This window comes from Anomaloglossus baeobatrachus, chromosome 3 (genome assembly GCF_048569485.1).
Source record: "Anomaloglossus baeobatrachus isolate aAnoBae1 chromosome 3, aAnoBae1.hap1, whole genome shotgun sequence".
Classification (NCBI taxonomy): Eukaryota; Metazoa; Chordata; class Amphibia; order Anura; family Aromobatidae; genus Anomaloglossus; species Anomaloglossus baeobatrachus.
Genome location: NC_134355.1, coordinates 152,681,933 through 152,700,968, shown reverse-complemented (window position 1 = coordinate 152,700,968; position 19,036 = coordinate 152,681,933). Strand labels below are relative to the sequence as shown.

At 43.2% G+C, this 19,036-nt stretch overlaps 1 protein-coding gene across 6 annotated transcripts in view; it reads left to right on the top strand.

Moving 5' to 3' along the window:
* Positions 1-19,036, top strand: part of PLEKHG1 (pleckstrin homology and RhoGEF domain containing G1) — a 356,257-nt gene that overhangs the window by 301,874 nt on the left and 35,347 nt on the right. For all 6 annotated transcript variants that reach the window (XM_075339532.1, XM_075339534.1, XM_075339533.1 and 3 more), the window contains 3 exons: positions 10,289-10,335; positions 12,051-12,201; positions 13,502-13,633. In XM_075339532.1, the coding sequence (XP_075195647.1) occupies positions 10,289-10,335; positions 12,051-12,201; positions 13,502-13,633 (330 nt within the window). The remainder of the gene's footprint in view (positions 1-10,288; positions 10,336-12,050; positions 12,202-13,501; positions 13,634-19,036) is intronic.

Here is a 19,036-nt window from a genome sequence, read left to right as displayed (position 1 = left end):
ATAGAGTGGTGAAAGAGGATGTGTGGCGCCCCCGTGCCAGCAGCCAGGCTGCTTGGATCTGGGTCCGCAGTGTGGCTCGAGATTCTTCCAGACCCGGGGGTCATGCGGACACTCCGAATAAAAGGGGATGTATTTGTACGAGATTTTCTCTAAACTGTCTGTGACGCAACCCACGGTGTGTGGTGAAGTGTGGCACCACTGCTGCTGTTGTGAGGCACCCGGGGGCGATGGTATGGCAGCTGGTTGTGATTGCAGGGGCCGGCGCACTCGGTCAGACCGGGGGGTGTTAGTTTACTCATGATTGAATAAAATAGACGAGTCCAGTGGTAAACCAAGGTGGTGGTGGTCGGCCGCCGCAGCCAGGTGCATTTGGGTCCCACACCCGGGCTGATGATCTGTGTCCCTTTCCTCTGCACTACTGTGAGTTCTCTTTGGGCTCTCCGGTATGGAAGCCTGCTCCCAGAACTACGGGTGGGAGCCGTGCCCGCTGACGCAGGCCCTTGGGATCTACCGGGCCCTGGCGGATGCCCTATCCCCCGTGGTAGGCTGTTGTCTGCTTTTGGGACTTTGGTTGGGACACGACCTATAATCCTGCCCTCAATTGGTTAATTAGCTAGGCCGTTGGTTCCGGTCCTGGCTTCAGGGTCCAAGTACCCCTTCTGTGCATGGTTTCCGGGTCGATTCTCAGGTGTCGGTACCGGCGGGCTCCAACCCTGCCCCGGTCCACCTCGGACCTCAGGCAGCCGTCTTCCCGTCTCCTGTTTGACACAGACCACAGTCTGCCACCTAGCCAGCACGCCGGGGCTCCAACACAGACGACTTTCCACTCTCACTTGCACTTGAACTTCCACTCCTCTCAACTACTCCACTCCAACTCCTCACTTCAACTTCAACTACCTCCACTCACTGCTTTTCCCGCCCTGGGTTCTTCAGGCCCCTATGTGGGCGTTTCTCATCCCCCTGGTCTGGCCCACTGGTGTGCCTTTCCTACCCTGGTGGAGGTGACTAGGATTTGGTCGACTGTGTGTAACCCTTTGTGGGACGGTGTTATGTGGGGGCCTAGTGTTGTGTGACTACCTGGTTTTGCCAGGGCGTCACAGATGCTTTTTTTCTTTTTTTCCAAATAAAGAAATACTTTGGTGTTTTTGTTTGTTTATTTCATTTCACTTACAGATTAGTGATGGAAAGTGTCTCAGGTAGACGCCTGTCAATACTAATCTAGGACTTAGTGGCAGCTTTGGGCTCCCATTAACTCCTTATTACCCTGATAGCGGGGTAAAGTCCCAGGACTGTCGCATATAATGGATGCAGCAATACCGGGAGGCAGCTGGCTGATATTTCTAGACTGGGGGGCTCCCAATAACGTGGGTCTCCCCAGCTTGAGCATACCAGCCCTCAGCTGTGAGGCTTTATCTTGGCTGGCTATGAAAATAGGGGGGGACCTCATATTGTTTTTTTTTTTTTTTTTTTTTTAATTATTTATTGTACTGTACAATATAGACCCGCTCACCGGCGGCTGTGATTGGTTGCAGTCAGACGTGCCCCCATGCTAAGTGACAGCTGCAACCAATCACAGCCACCAGTGGGTGGGGGAAGCAGTGCATATTCAATGAAGGTAATGAGTGGCTTGGGAAGTGACTGACCGGCTGCAGGAGCAGTGTGACAGCTGCATCGATGATTCGGTAAGTATGAAGCGCTTACTCCTACCCCTTTTGCGCCAGATTCTAGTCTCCATTGACTCTATTTTAGGAACTGGCATCTAGCCACTTTCCAGAGATCGATCCCCCGCCAACCTCGAGTCGCCGGAGGATTGCTCTGCCAGCCCTCCGCAATGCATGGACAAGACACAAAAATAATTTTTTACATGCTGCATCTTGCCTGCGTGTTCAAAAACGCAGGCATGATGCAGCCAAAAAAAAAGATGTATTGTGTGGACAGCAAAATAGAAATCTCATAGACTTTGCTGGGAGAAGGAAATGCACTTGTATAGGTGCATCTTTGTGATGTACAAAATGCACCAAAATTGCAGTAACAGATGTAGCATGTGAACATAGCCTTACTGCTTCCATAGAAATTAAGAGCGTAATTAGCAGCTGGGGACTGTTTATCACATGCACATGCTTAATTGATAATTAGCAAGTGTGCCCACCTGTATAAAAGCAGACGTTTTGGCAATTTGCTGATTTGCAGAATTCCAGTGTGTGTTAACACAATGATGAGGAGGGCTATTCCAGCAATACTATGAGAAGAAATTTTTACTACCCATTGGTCGGGGATGGGTAATAAGGTCATGTCTTAATAATTTTGAGTCTATCATTCTGCAAAGAGAAAGTTTGCACTGGTCTACACTTGAGAAAAATTCTGGTGACCAAAGTATTTTTTTACCCAAATGAAAAGGTGCTGATTCCAGATATGAAGTAATAAAATATGCAATAAGTCAAACTTTTTCACAAATGAGAAATACTTGATTTATAGTTTTAACTTTGAATATCAGGGGTAATGAGAAATTCTGAAGCAATAGGACATAATATATTTGTTTCATGACAAAAACTAGCCTATCGTCTAGCTAAAAGAGCAATAGTTGTCTAACTTGTAGTTGTTAGGGTACCTTCACACTTAGCGATGCAGCAGCGATCCGACCAGCGATCTGACCTGGTCAGGATCGCTGCTGCATCGCTACATGGTCGCTGGTGAGCTGTCAAACAGGCAGATCTCACCAGCGACCAGTGAACAGCCCCCAGCCAGCAGCGACGTGCAAGCGACGCTGCGCTTGCACGGAGCCGCCGTCTGGAAGCTGCGGAGACTGGTAACTAAGGTAAACATCGGGTATGGTTACCCGATGTTTACATTAGTTACCAGTGTGAGCAGGGAGCAGGGAGCCGCGCACACTGAGCGCTGGCTCCTTGCTCTCCTAGCTACAGTACACATCGGGTTAATTAACCCGATGTGTAATGCAGCTACATGTGCAGAGAGCAGGGAGCCGCACACACTGCTTAGCGCTGGCTCCTTGCTCTCCTAGCTGCTGTACACATCGGGTTAATTAACCCGATGTGTACAGCAGCTACATGTGCAGAGAGCCGGAGCCGGAGCCGGCACTGGCAGCGTGAGAGCTGCAGAGGCTGGTAACTAAGGTAAATATCGGGTAACCACCTTGGTTACCCGATGTTTATCTTGGATACAGCTTACCTCAGCTGTCAGACGCCGGCTCCTGCTCCCTGCTCGCTTCATTTGTCGCTCTCTTGCTGTCACACACAGCGATCTGTGTGTCACAGCAGGAGAGCGGCTTTGAAGAAAACGAACCAGGGCTGTGTGTAACGAGCAGCGATCTCGCAGCAGGGGCCAGATCGCTGCTCATTGTCACACACAGCGAGATCGCTAATGAGGTCACTGCTGCGTCACAAAAAGCGTGACTCAGCAGCGATCTCGGCAGCGAGCTCGCTGTGTGTGAAGCACCCCTTAGGGAGAAACTTTCTCTTTCTCGAATATCAGGGTTTTGATGCTGTAAACACCAGCAGTAATCTGCCATTGTGTTTGTGTTCCATCCGCTTTGATATCTATGTGCCATGGACCTGTTGTCTTAGTGAAACAAAAACCTTTTTAACAGAGTTAAATTTGCTGCAGCTTGTAAGCCTTCCAGAGAGAGGAGGACAAGAGGTTTTTTTAGTGCAAAAATTAAACAAGTTTTATTAGACATAGTGGGGATACACATCCAAATAGTCATTAAAAACAGGTTAAAATTTAGTAACGGGTCGCCCCCATATATGACATAAGCTGAGGTGTATACATATAAGGCATATGGGTAAAACAGACTTAGTAATGCAAAGAACACATGTGGGTATAATCTGTCAACCTGCTGTATGTCTCAAAGCCATACTGCCAGACATATCTTGCTGCAGTGCTAGACACAGCTCTTAGTGTAAATCAGACCCCACCATGGCCCCTGCGCAGACAAGTACTGGTACCAATAACACCCTGTTTCAATCAGCCGAGTGGAGAGGGGAACTCCGTCAAAGATAGAGCCTCAGGAAGACCTACGTACGTTTCGATATTAGTATATAACAATCTTCATCAGGGAGGAGGCGTCTCGTGCCATCCATCCCCTGTGGCAGGCTTTTAAGTGTGTAGTTTCAATTATCATGGACCCAGAAGTCTCATTATCGGCGGTCACGCCCGCGGCCGGACGAAATCGCGCGAGACGCTGGCCGTCACGATCGCGCATGCGCGGGAGCGGGGACGCGTCACCAAGGCTCCCGCGCATGCGCGTTCCGCTAAGACGGACGCAGTTGCGCGCGCACGAGCGGCACCGGGCGCGATCGCACAGAGACAGCCGAACATCATAACAAAGGGTGAGAATAAACAAATCTCTCTAGATATAGGATAATTCAGTAAATGTTCGGGTTTCTGAAGACATGACAACATCATGTGGAAAGGTCCATCCTTGATTTTTCATATGGATCGAGATGATAGATTTCCTATGACCGTCATACAATTAATTTCTAGGTCCTATTGAAAAAAGGACATATGCAAATAAATAAATAAGCCTGAACTTCAGGGAGGGAAGCACGGATAAATAAGGCATAAGTTAAAAGCTTAAAAAGGGATAAAAAGACAAAGGATACAGGAGAGAAGAACAAATGGCAATTTCACAATATGAGTATATGGTAAAATGACACCTGAGATGAAATCTGTATATATGTGTGACCATGACCAAATAGACCAAAGATCAACAATCAAAGATTATGGAATTCAATCACTCGCAAGAGAGAGAGAAACTGTATGTGGTCTGTGTGATATTATGCTTATAAATAAGGGGCATAACTCACTGATTCATTTAGACCTTTGGGAGCCAGTGTATCCAACGTCACTATCCACTTGGTCTCACACTGCGCCAGGCGTTTCTTCAGATCACCACCTCTGATCCCCCCCCGTCACTACGTCAATTCCTCTTATCTTCAATTTTGAGGGGTCACAGGAGTGGTGTAATCTGAAGTGCCTGGGCAGTGTTTTAAGTGTTGTCAGATCCTCCTCTGTTTTGGCTGCAGCAATGTCCCTCACGTGCTCCCTGACCCTAATGCGGAGCTCCCTTGTCCTTGTAAATTTTTTGTCCATCAGATGAACAAAAAGTATGGCTACGAAGGACATTGCTGCAAGCCACACAGTGGCCACAAGGGAAACATCCCCGTGGAGGTCCGTGAGACCCAAATGGATTCGCTCGAGGTGGCACGTAGTGGCTCTGAACCAAAAGGTCCCTCAAGTTTCTCGCTCTCCTGGAAGTCATCAAAGGGTCCGGGGCAAGTACTTTAGCTAAAGTTGGATCGGTCATCAAAACCGGCCAATGTCTCTTCAAGATCTGGCGCATAGTCCCCCATTCCTGACTGTGTGTTCCAATGAATCTCACCGAGATATCGTGTTGTGCCTCCTTTTTTGGGGTATCCGTGAGTAGCTGCAGTCGAGGGGTTCTCTTGGCCCGATTGTAGCCAGCCCTGATGCTCCTACCACTATAACCCCTTTCACTGAAGCGATCCCTGAGATCAGCCGACTGGGCCTCAAAACAATCCTTGGAAGAGCAAATCCGTTTCATCCTTAAATATTGCCCGGTCGGAATGGCGCGAATCGTTGATGGATTGTGATCAGATGAAGCATGTAGTAGTGCATTGACGGACGTCTCCTTACGGAAAACGTCCGTCTCGATCGATCCCCTCTGATCAACATTGATCATGTCGAGGAAGTCAATCCTGCATCTACTACTTTTGTAGGTCAGTTTAATGTTGAAGTCATTGATGTTTAACTGTCCCATGAATAGGTCGAGCTGTTCAACTGAGCCCTGCCACACAAATAATACATCGTCCATATATCTAAGCCAACACTGCACATGGGCGCTAAGCCCGGAGTCCTCGTCTGCAAAAACCAGCCTCTCCCAATAGCCCAGGAAGAGGCCTGCATACGAAGGCGCACAGGCCGCGCCCATGGCAGTGCCGCGTTGCTGTAGATAGTAGATATCCTTGAAGACAAAGAAGTTGTGTGACAGGGCAAACTCAAGCAGCTCGATAATCAAATCACTCAGACCGCCACTCCGACCGGACATTTCAAGAAAGAAACGGACAGCTCGTATTCCATCTGTGTGAGATATACACGTATATAGGCTTTCAACGTCGGCTGTGACGAGGATCATGTCCTCCTCCAAAAAGATGCCATCAATGCGCCTAAGGATGTCCGTGGTGTCCCGGACATAAGAGGGTAATGTCTCAACTAAAGTTTTTAAATGGTAGTCTATAAATCTACAGATAGGATCACATAAACCCTCTATGCCGGACACAATCGGACGCCCAGGCGGATTGACGGCATCCTTATGGATTTTGGGCAGTATGTAAAATGTAGGGACTCTAGGATATTTTTTGCACAATCCGTCAAACATTTTTTTGTTGATCAAGCCGGTATCCAGAGCCCTTCGTAATATTGCGGTGAGTTCAGTAGAAAACACAGTCAGGGGATTGGAGGGCAATTTTTTGTAGGTGTTCCTGTCCCGTAGCTGTCTAAGAACCTCCTGTTCATATTTGTCACAGGACAGCACCACAATGTTCCCCCCTTTGTCGGCAGGTTTTATCACAATATCACGAAAACCCTGCAGTTCTATCAAGGCCATCCTTTGGGGATGGGTCAAATTATCCCTTCTCCGATTGGTCGGGATCTTTTTAAAATCCTCACTGACCATTTTAGTAAAGATCTCAACTGCAGGGCTAATGGACAATGGGGGGAACTTTGTGGATTTGGGTAAAAGCGCACCAGGGAACATACCTGTTGTCGGGATCTCTTGTTCCTGCAATAGGTCTTCAAGGTTTTGTATGGCCTCCCGTTCCACCTGGCTGTCGGACCCAGCATTCCGCTTATAAAAGAGTTTTTTAAGAATTAATTTCCGTGAAAATAAATTAAGATCCTTCAAAGCCGAGAAAAGATGGAAAGAATTAGAGGGAGAAAAAGTTAAACCACGTAAAAGGACCTCCACCTGAGCCACAGTGAGCACCCGTGGAGATAGATTTAATACCTGAAGTTTATTCCCTTGGCGTTTATTCTTATTGTATGTCACAGGTGGCCGGGCTCTGTTTTTAACACGTGCCCCGACTGTTTCCCCGAAATCCATAGAGCTCACTGAGGCCCCAGAGGAGGAACCGCCCACGGAGGTCTGAGACACTATTGAGGAGGATCTTGAGCGAGGATATTTGTTAGCAGTGTCCCCAGTACGTCCTCTGGTTGTATTAGTTCTCCATCTATATGCTCTCCGTAGGGTATAATCCTGGATATCCCTATTAAGTTTTTTCAGTTTGAAGGTCCTAATCTCCCGCTCCCATTTCTCAAGTTCTTTATCAACATCAGCATAGAAGCGGGTAATGACAGCTGGTGTACAGGCCCCAGTTAAATTATTTTCTAGGGCTTCCAATTCAATTTCAATTGAAGCCAGTGAGGACGAGTTATGGTCCCACAATAGGCCCAGGAAGCCCCGGGAGCAGGTCTGTGCTAGTTCCTCCCATTTTGTTTTAAAAGTCTCGTCTTCCAAAGGGAAGGAGGGAAACACCTGCACGCGGAGTCCCCTGGGCACCAGATATTTCTCTAAATACTTGCCCAGGAATGCCTTATTCCACCACAATCTAGTACGTTTTTTAAGTAGATCCTTGTACTTGGTCATAATCATCTCATCAGATTGAATGCCATTGTTCACATCACCTGTGATCCCACCAGTCTTAAGGACATCGTCCATCTGTAGCTGCCAGGTGCTATCCCTGGCCCGGAAGGTCATGGCAGCTGGAGAAAAATCTGTGGTGAACAGAACAAATATGATTAAGGAAGAGGTACTCCAAAATACCATAGCAAAATAAAGGGTAGGTCCAGATTTTTCTGGAGTCATACCCAATAAGCACAAACTCATTAACATGTCAGAGAGAGCTGGGGACTGTTTATCACATGCACATGCTTAATTGATAATTAGCAAGTGTGCCCACCTGTATAAAAGCAGACGTTTTGGCAATTTGCTGATTTGCAGAATTCCAGTGTGTGTTAACACAATGATGAGGAGGGCTATTTCAGCAATACTATGAGAAGAAATTTTTACTACCCATTGGTCGGGGATGGGTAATAAGGTCATGTCTTAATAATTTTGAGTCCATCATTCTGCAAAGAGAAAGTTTGCACTGGTCTACACTTGAGAAAAATTCTGGTGACCAAAGTATTTTTTTACCCAAATGAAAAGGTGCTGATTCCAGATATAAAGTAATAAAATATGCAATAAGTCAAACTTTTTCACAAATGAGAAATACTTGATTTATAGTTTTAACTTTGAATATCAGGGGTAATGAGAAATTCTGAAGCAATAGGACATAATATATTTGTTTCATGACAAAAACTAGCCTATCGTCTAGCTAAAAGAGCAATAGTTGTCTAACTTGTAGTTGTTAGGGAGAAACTTTCTCTTTCTCGAATATCAGGGTTTTGATGCTGTAAACACCAGCAGTAATCTGCCATTGTGTTTGTGTTCCATCCGCTTTGATATCTATGTGCCATGGACCTGTTGTCTTAGTGAAACAAAAACCTTTTTAACAGAGTTAAATTTGCTGCAGCTTGTAAGCCTTGTGAAAACTGAATGCTGCCGTCAGTTTTCACGCTGCTTACATAGCCATTAAAATTCAGACGTGAGCAGTTTTTTTAACTGCTTATTAAACAGTCTTCCTATTAGTTATACCAATTGCATATTCATCATTTATTTTTACGTAATCAGCATATCCACATAATATAATTAAACTTTATATAATGTTACTTTATTACTGTAAGCGTTCCTTAATAAACAGACTTTTTGCAGAAAACCCAGACTTGACTGCAGGAAACGGATGGCATTTTTGGGTTCAGTACATGACCGTACAATTATAAAAAGACTGAACAAGTATGCCTTGTTTGGAAGGGTTGCCAGGAGAGCATTATTTCTGAAAAGAACACAGAATAGCTAAAGTTTGCAAAGTTGTATTTGAACAAACTGCAAGACTTGTGGAGTAATGTCTTTTGGATGTACAATATCAAAGTGGAGAATGAAGATGCTAGAGAAAGTCAAGAAAAGTCTAGTGGCCAACTAAATTGAAATGCTGGGTTCAGTCATTACTTTGTGGAGAGCGGTGGCTGTAACTACGTTCCCTGCACTGACTAACAGCTGCTCAGCATTAGAGGAGGCTGTCAGTCATTGCAGGGGGTATACTTATAGCTGCCGCTCTCCATACACTGAGCGGTGACTGATCCGGTGCCGCCTCCCAAAATACTGCCAGGAGGATTAAAGTTCATCTTTTCTACACTTTATCTAATGGTATCAACAACAAAAGCCATATATCACTATAGATGGGCCATTTTCAGCCTATTTAATAGACTGACAACACATGAAATTGATTACTGACAGAGTGATCAAACGACCATTCTGTCCCCATACAGCATCAGGTTATTGACAGCAATGCTGTTTACTCATGGTGATACGCTTTCGCTAACAATGATCTGTGGGCGGTGTTCACACTCTAATTACACTACAAACAAGCGTTTTGCTAATTTCAAAGGTGTTCGCCATCATGTTTTACAGGGGTGAATAACTGGGAACAAGTTTTCTTACAAACTGTAGTTAAATCTGTCTAAACGGACGACAAGGTATAATTCATCAAAAAATCTAATTTGAGTCGACTACCTATAATGGTGCATGGAATGTATCTTTGCATGAATATTATGTTGCCAGGACAGAATAAAATTAATATCTGCTTGGACGAACTAATAGTTATAAATAAAGACTGCAATAGACATCTGGAAATGGATTACCACAAACCAAGCCAAGTATACGGATGATTAAACAGGATGTGTATATAATATATATATTAACTTGATCCATTATTTACATTGAACTCTATCATAACCAAATTATATTGGATCTATTATGTCATCCATTAATGGATCTATTTTGACAGTACTGCACGTGCCCAGGACACTTGGTGTTCAGAACCCGTCTAATAAAAATGGAGCAATAACAAACAGAACAAAACTAGATGCAACATGGACACTAAAGTATACATCTGTTTTTGCTCTGTTTATAATGGATTCTGTTTTTTAACACTGGATCCATTATATATGACAATTGGAGATGTGAATAGGCCTGAGGATCCAACCCTGATTGCTTTTGATATAGAGTTACCAATCATTTTCAGTCCATGTAAAGTACCAAATTTTGCTTTTTTTCTGTTTTTTAAATAATGATTTAAATAACCATTGTTTGCAGAGTGAAGAATTTCACATCTACACGCAATATTGCACAAATTATCCAAGGTATGTCTTCATCATTTCATTATATTGTATGTATGTATGTATGTATGTACAGTATGTATGTACAGTATGTATGTATCCAGCCAATTTGACTACAAGAAAATAAACCTGGCCATACAATTTGGATCGCTTTCATCTAGCATTCTTTGAAATTCAACTACTCATTCTTTCTCATGCACAAGATCTGCCATCTGGGGAGAATGATGTTTGGCCCACAGTATTTGTATGGCTAACTTTAAAGGGAGTCTGTCACCCGGTATTTACAACCCCATCTGAGAGCAGCATGATGCAGGGTCAGATCCTAATTCCAACAATGAATCACTTAATTTACTGATTGCTGCAGTTTTGTTTATTGCAGATAAACCAATTTTCTGAATACTGAGCTCTATGTAACCCCACCCAAACCACTGATTGTAAGACTTCTATGTACACTGTGCATAGGCAGAAAGCTGGCAATACGTAGGGGGGGGGTGGGAGTGTTACAGAGGCCAAGAACATGGAAGACTACATTAGGTTTAGTAGTCCTTTAATGATAAAACAGTAATTTTATCAGCAGGAGTTATCAAAACTAGAGAAAGCACCTCAATAAGTGATACAGAGCTGGAATCTGTGTTTCTGCCCTTTTCATTATGATGTTCTCAGATGAGTTGACAAAAATCTGTTGACAGAATCCCTTTAAGGCCCCCAAAAACATTACTGTTTGACCTACAGTCTGATGTCTATGGGGCCCCGACAGATGATTATTGGTGGAAATAAGGATCCAGCAAGTCTGATTTCAAACTGCAGATGCCTTTGTTCTCTAAGAGATTAGCCACTGACCAAAATGTCTGGCAGCGGCATCTCAAAGTGAGCATAGGAGAGTGTGGCAGAGCGATGGCTATGGCTATTTAAAGTGCATGGTGAGTTTTACTTTTTTGATTCTGGAACATTACAAGAGCTGGCAACTTTTTTGTGAATTTCCCTATTGTGTTGGAAATTGCATGATGTGTCACTTACTAATGTACTGTCATCGGCAGGTTGGCTCTGATGTCCCCTTCCGTGAAGTGCCATCCCTTGTTATATAAAGAAGTAATTATTGAGATCCAGAGAGAAATCTCATGTCTGCGGCTGACATACAGTATATAACACATCATGTATACGCTCAATTCTAAGGTCATTTATTTACTAGAAAGGACAGTGACGGTGACTATTCCTGATCTTCTGCGTGTGATGTAGTTGGAATTGATTAAAGAAGCAATCCCATCAAAGATTTTGTCTTCTTAATACAATGCAACCATCATACTATATGGTATTATGTACTTACAATTGCTCATTTTGCCTTCCTACCCAGTAAGTTCTTGTCTTTTCTCTGCTCAATGTGTAAACAGGAAGTCTTTTTCCCTGCATGAATCATTCCCTCCTTCAACTCCTGACCCAGCTGCTTCTTCCTTCCCCCTGCTAAAGACTTTTGCAGTGACTCATGCAAGGAAAAGACTTCCTGTTTCTTTCTAGAACATGGAAGGATTCCGCTAGTCAGTTTTTATCATATGATCTCATAGACTTAATGGCAAAGAAAAAAATGTACTGGGTAGAAAGGCAAAATGAACAATTGTAAGTGCAAGGTAGTATATAATATGATGATTGCAATATATTGAGAGGATAAAAACTTTGATGGGATAGCTTCTTTAAATGGCTGACATAGCTACTGTATACCTAAACCAACTGCTATTTTCTTGCAGGTCTGTAGCTGTTCTAACTGAATGCATGAGAAACAAAATCCTTGTAAAATTCTTCCGAGAAAGACAAGAAGTTCTGCAGCACAGTCTTCCTCTTGGCTCTTATCTTCTGAAACCTGTTCAAAGGATCCTTAAGTACCATCTACTTCTGCATGTAAGTGTTCTGAGATATTGGAGGATGGATGTTTTCTAGATATTTTTGCTAAACCTAAACTGAGACCGAGAGTAAAAGACAATCAGTTACTAGGTGTGGCCGGCAGTGAAAGTCATGGTCTTGATTACAAAGGCTTATGGTTTTGATGACCTAAGGCAAGTCATTGTTTGCTTATTATTATTACTAAAAGGTGTATGAGATTCCGCCATCAATACTCTCTAAACAACTCCAACCTTTCAGAGACCTATAATTTATGTAAAGTATAAAGCAAGAAAAATGAAACTTAACAGAAGCATTGCCAGAAATAACATGACTAGTAATTACTTTGTTTCAACACTGTCATTGTCATTTTACTCATTTACTAGTATTATAAAATAAAGTTAAAATCATAATATTCGTGTTATATCTATTGGGACAGTCATGCCAAGATGTAAAATATGCTATAGTACAATTTAAAAGACCAATGGAGAAGCACAACCAAATGTTTCTTCTTATGGAGACTTTCTTTGACATATTACTTTGTCTCTAATTGATTTGCATTGGCCATGTGTGATGTTATATTTTCCCTGTAGCAGAATACTGATTGACATTGTGTAGTCTTCCAGTTATGACCAATCTTTAAAGAGGTGGTCCACTAGTTATTTTTCCAAGGCACATCAATATTATGTTGAGAAACAAGGCTTCACTGAAATACCTTGTGTTGCCAATAGTGCTTGTGAGCGGCGCTTTTGCGGTCCGCTCATCCCCTTCTCATGACCCCCGGGCTCTGTGACCTCTGATGTCCCGTCAACTTCCTGTTGACCTGACATCGGCGTGAGTGACTGGGCTGTGGCGGAGTTTCACTGCTCGTCACAGCCCAGCGTCGCTCCTGCTTGCAGCGCTCTGCAGTAAAGTAGAGAGTGCACGACATGCTTGGCTGTGATGCTGCGCTGTGACGAGCTGTGAGACTCCACCCACAGCCTAGTCACTCAGGAAGACTGGGGCTGGCCACGGTAATGTAAGGTCAACAGGAAGTTGATGTGACATTACCAGACAGCCGAGGTTACGGAGCCCAGGAGTCACAAGAAGGGGATGAGCGGACTGCAATAGCACCTCTCACTGTCACTATTGGCAGTACAAGGTATTTGAGAGAAACCTTGTTTCTCAACAAAATATCTATGTGCCTTGGAAAAATAATTTGTGAACCAACTCTTGCCCTTATATAGTATACACTGAAAAAAAAGTAATAAAAGTATATGCATAAGGACGTGTGAAAGGAGTGAAAAACATATTATACTGGTATTTTTTTCAATATTTTTAGGAGATATCCAACCACCTGTATAAGGATACAGAAGGCTATGATGTTGTCCTTGACGCAATTGACACGATGCAGCGAGTGGCATGGCATATTAATGACATGAAAAGGAAACATGAGCATGACATCAGACTTCAGGTACATGTATGGTCATACCAGGGATTGGATCATTTATTGTTTGCACATTGAAGACCTGGCCTTTGGATGAGATGGTTCATAATAGATTTCTCTCAATATAACCCATGTCCTTATTTTCTGAATCTACAAGATGTTTGGTCACAAAGGTGAAATTTACAGTAACCCATCTAGCAAAAGGCAAGCTGCTATGTTTGCACCAGAAATATTGATCCCTAAAAGAAGAAAACAATTATCCTGATTTTTGGATTTTTGGGCCTCCTGGGCAAGTTTTTTTGATTTTCTTTTTTTTTTTTTTTTTTTTTTTTTTTTTTTTTTTTTATTGCAACATTTCAAGAAAAGAGTTTTTAATTTATCAAGTTAGCAGGACAAGGACTTATGATTTATAGATTTTATTGTCAACTTTCTGTAGTTTATGTACTTTATTAAAAAACTTGTATGACTTTATTATGGGACAGTGGGCAAAAAACAGCATTTCGGCTAAAGTTGTGTATGCATTCACATTTTGCTTAATTTTTGTTCTGTTTTGATTGTGGCCATATCGTATGGTTTTTCTTTTTAATTGAAGCTTTTTTTTTTTTTTGTATGTTGAAAACATCACTTAATCCTCACATCCACCGTTTTATTTTGATAGAAATTTCATAGTAATTAGAGCTGGCCTGAGGTGACTGCAAATTAGCATTTTCCAGCCTCCACTCATGATGAAGAAGGTCAGCCGTGGCGTTCTCGGTTTTGGCAGACTTGTGGATTCACTTGTTTTAGACACGCTATGAGATGTTGATATTTATCAGAAGTGAATATATCAGCATATTTAATACTGTTTTGAATTTCCCTAAGACATTTTGGACTTGGTGCCTTCAATTATATGAAATGTAACAATTTATTTGGCAGACTAAAATATCCAAACATTAATAGAAGCAAATAATAGCCGAAAAAAGACATATATTTACATTTCTTTAAAGATTTTTAAAAGAATATGAATGAAAGAGGAATGTTTTAAATGGATACATTTATTTTTTTTCTGATGTATCCAGATTATCACAAAAATGAGTACATTTTTGTAAATATTTTATTATGTCGTTTCATGGGACAACACTGAAGATATGATATTTTCATAGAATGTAAAATAGTCAGTGTACAGCTTGTATAGCAGTGTAAATTTAGTGCCCTCTAAATAACTCAACACACAGCCATTAATGTCTAAACAGCTTGTGTGGCGCCCCTGACCTGGTCAGGCACCACTGAGTACTGCACCCATGCTGGGACAGTGCTTCAAGGTAATCTTAAAGGCCGGAATGGGGTGCGTATGCACAGACAGGTAGCAACCAGGTCTCCCACACCCTCAGAGGGGACCCTTGGGAAGTCTCAAGAGGGGGTTTTTCTCCATATCCCATCAAGGGGTGTAGCGGAGGGGCTGGGAGCTAAATGCGGAGGCTGTCAGGAAAAGAGTGGAGCGAGCCAGTCTAGTAGTGGTGAGCGTGGGAGTTGCTAGGGGAGATGCACGCTGTCACTAGTCAGACCCTGCATGTGGAGTAGCCGTTAGGGGGGAAGAACGGTTACCAGACAGTCAGTCAGAAAAACCGAGGGAGAGCGTCGGTCGAGTACGGGGACTGCTGGTGACTGGGCACGTACGGGATACAGGTTCCCAGAGCAGGTGCAAGTCTAGCTACCTGCTAAACCTGCCGGTGAGGGGAACTTAAAGTACCTCACCAACCTCATAGGTCTGAGCCTCAGCAGAAACGCAAGGACCCATAGGAGACATAGCTTGGAGCCATCTCACCTGGTCCACGCTGCCGGCAACAGGATGAACATAAGGGAGAAAAGGCAGTAGCGACTCCCTGGATAGACCCCACAGTACTTCAGGTCAGGGGTTATCTGAACAAGGAAGTGCTCGGAAGGCGAGTTAATGGTTACCCTCAGACTGGCCTGAAGGAGCTCCTGGTTCCACCTGGTTAATGGCAGCATCGCTCGGGTACCTCACATAACAACCTGAGTGAGTAAAGATCAGTTGAAAGACTTTCTGAACTGAGACTGAGTTATTCTGGGACCTGTCGTTCTACGCACCTGAGCCCTTGGGCCAGCCTCACTCACGGGAGGCCACACCATCAGACTGCAGACTCCATCACCCCCAGACGCTCGTTAAAACTGCAGTGGTGGTCACCCATATCCCTGACCGCAAACCGTGAGTGGCGTCACGATAATAAAATAAACAGACACTTACCTGTTGCCCTTTGCCTATACTAAAGAAGACCCTGTGGCGTCCCTGGGACAACTGGGCTTCACACTTGCAACAAAAGTGAGTACACCCCTAGGTGAAAATGGCCAAATTGTGCCCAAAGTGTCAATATTTTGTGTGGCCACCATTATTTTCAAGCACTGCCTTTTACTATATTTGGCATGGAGTTCCCAAGAGCTTTACAGGAGCCACTGGAATCCTCTTCTACTCCTCCATGATGACATCACGGAGCTGGTGGATGTTAGAGACCCTTCCGCTCCTACACCATCCATATGAAGATGCCTCAAAGATCTTCACATGCTTTAGGTCTGAAGACATGCTTTGCCAGTCCAGTATCTTTACCATCAGTTTCTTTAGCAAGGCCGTAGACTTATTGGAGATGTGTTTGAGGTCATTATCATGTTGGAATACTGCCCTACAGCCTAGTTTCCAAAGGAAGGGGATCATGGTCTACTTCAGTATGTCACTTCAGTATGTCACAGTACATGGTGGCATTCATGGTTCCCTCAATGAACTTTAGCTCCTCACAGCAGGCATCACTTGTGCAGCCCCAAAGCATGACACTGCCACCATCATGCTTGACTGTAGGCAAAACACACTTGTCTTTGTACTCCTCACCTAGTTACTGCCACATACACGTCACACCATCTGAACCAAATAAGTTCATCTTGGTCTCATCAGATCACTGGTCATGGTTCCAGTAATCCATTTCCTTAGTCTGCTTGTCTTCAGCAATACAATCAAAAAGACTGTTGGAACACCATTGTAAATGTGAACAGGGTGCTAGCCAAAATATACACAATCCATATGCTTGTCTTCAGCAAACTGTTTGCTGGCTTTCTTGTGCATCATCTTTAGCAGAGACTTCCATGCAGACCAATTTGTTGCAGTGTGTGGTGTTTGGTCTGAGCACTAACCGGCTGGCCCTCCACCCCTTTAACCTCTGCAGCAATACTTCCAGCACTCACATCTATTTTGAAAAAATAACCTCTTTATATGACCCTGAGCAAGTGCACTCAATTTCTTCTTTCGACAATGGCGAGGCCTGGTGTGAGTGGAATCTATCTTGTTAAACCGCTGTATGGTCTTGGCCACCGTGCTGGGGCTCAGATTCAGGGTGTTGAATATCTTCTTCTAGTCTGGGCCGTCTTTATGTAGGGCAATAATTCTTGGGTTTTTTTTTTCAGATAGTCAGGAAATTCTTTGTCATACTGATCTTTCAGTGACCAGTATGAGAGTTGTGTGTGAGCAATAACACCAAATTTATCATCCCTGCTCCCCATTCACACCTGAGACCTTGTAACACTGAGTCATGACACTGGAAAGGGAAAATGGCTAATTGGGCACAATTTGGCCATTTTCACTTAGGGATGTACTTGCTTATGCTGACAGCGGTATAGACATTAATGCCTGTGTGTGGAGTTATTTAAAGGGCACATCAAATTTACCCTGTTAGGCCGTGTTTTTTGTGCGTTTCTTCAGCAGGAAGGTGCATTTTTCTGCCAGAGGGTCTTTTGCTGGAGAAACATATTTGTAGTGTGCACACATAGCCAAATACCAACTGTACACTGACTACTGTACTACTGTGTCAGATCTGTAGTGCTGTCCCATGAAAAGATATAATAAAATATCTCCAAAAATGTGAGGGATGTACTCACTTTTGTGATACACACATTATATACCGTCATATGAAAACGTTTGGGCACCCCTATTAATGTTAACCTTTTTTCTTTATAACAATTTGGGTTTTTGCAACAGCTATTTCAGTTTCATATATCTAATAACTGATGGACTGAGTAATATTTCTGGATTGGAATGAGGTTTATTGTACTAACAGAAAATGTGCAATCCGCATTTAAACAAAATTTGACCAGTGCAAAAGTATGTGCACCTCCACATAAAAGTGACATTAATATTTTGTAGATCCTCCTTTTGCAAAAATAACAGCCTCTAGTCGCTTCTTGTAGCTTTTAATGAGTTCCTGGATCCTGGATGAAGGTATATTTGACCATTCCTGTTTACAAAACAATTCCAGTTCAGTTAAGTTTGATGGTCGCCGAGCATGGACAGCACGCTTCAAATCATGACACATATTTTCAATGATATTCAGGTGTGGGGACTGGGATGGCCATTCCAGAACATTGTAATTGTTCCTCTGTATGAATGCCGGAGTAGATTTGGAGCGGTGTTTTGGATCATTGTCTTGCTGAAATATCCATCCCCTGTGTAACTTCAACTTTGTCACTGATTCTTGCACATTATTGTCAAGAATCTGCTGATACTGAGTTGAATCCATGCGACCCTCAACTTTAATAAGATTCCCGGTGCAGGCATTGGCCACACAGCCCCAAAGCATGATGGAACCTCCACCAAATTTTACTGTGAGTAGCAAGTTCTTTTCTTGGAATGCCATGTTTTTTTGCCTCCATGCATAATGCCTTTTTGTATGACCAAACAACTCAATCTTTGTTTCATCAGTCCACAGGACCTTCTTCCAAAATGTAACTGGCTTGTCCAAATGTGCTTTTGTATACCTCAGGCGACTCTGTTTGTGGCGTGCTTGCAGAAACGGCTTCTTTCGTATCACTTTTCCATACAGCTTCTCCTTGTGCAACGTGCGCTGTATTGTTGACCGATGCACATTGACACCATCTGCAGCAAGATGATGCTGCAGGTCTTTGGAGGTGGTCTGTGGATTGTCCTTGACTGTTCTCACCATTCTTCTTCTCTGCCTTTCTGTTATTTTTCTTGGCCTGCCACTTCTGAGCTTAACAAGAACTGTACCTGTGTTCTTCCATTTCCTTACTATGTTCCTCACAGTGGAAACTGACAGTTTAAATCTCTGAGACAATTTTTTGTATCCTTCCCCTGAACAACTATGTTGAATAATCTTTGTTTTAGATCATTTGAGAGTTGTTTTGAGGAGCCCATGATGCCACTCATCATAGGAGATTCAAATAGGAGAACAACTTGCAAGTGACCACCTTAAATTCCTTTTCTCATGATTAGATACAGCTGCCTATGAAGTTAAAAGCTCATTGAGGTTACAAAACCAATTTAGTGCTTTAGTAAGCAGTAAGTCAGTAAAAAGTAGTAAGGAGTGTTCAAATCAAGAAATTAATAAGGGTGCCCATACTTTTGCACTGGTCAAACTTAGTTGCAGGTTATAT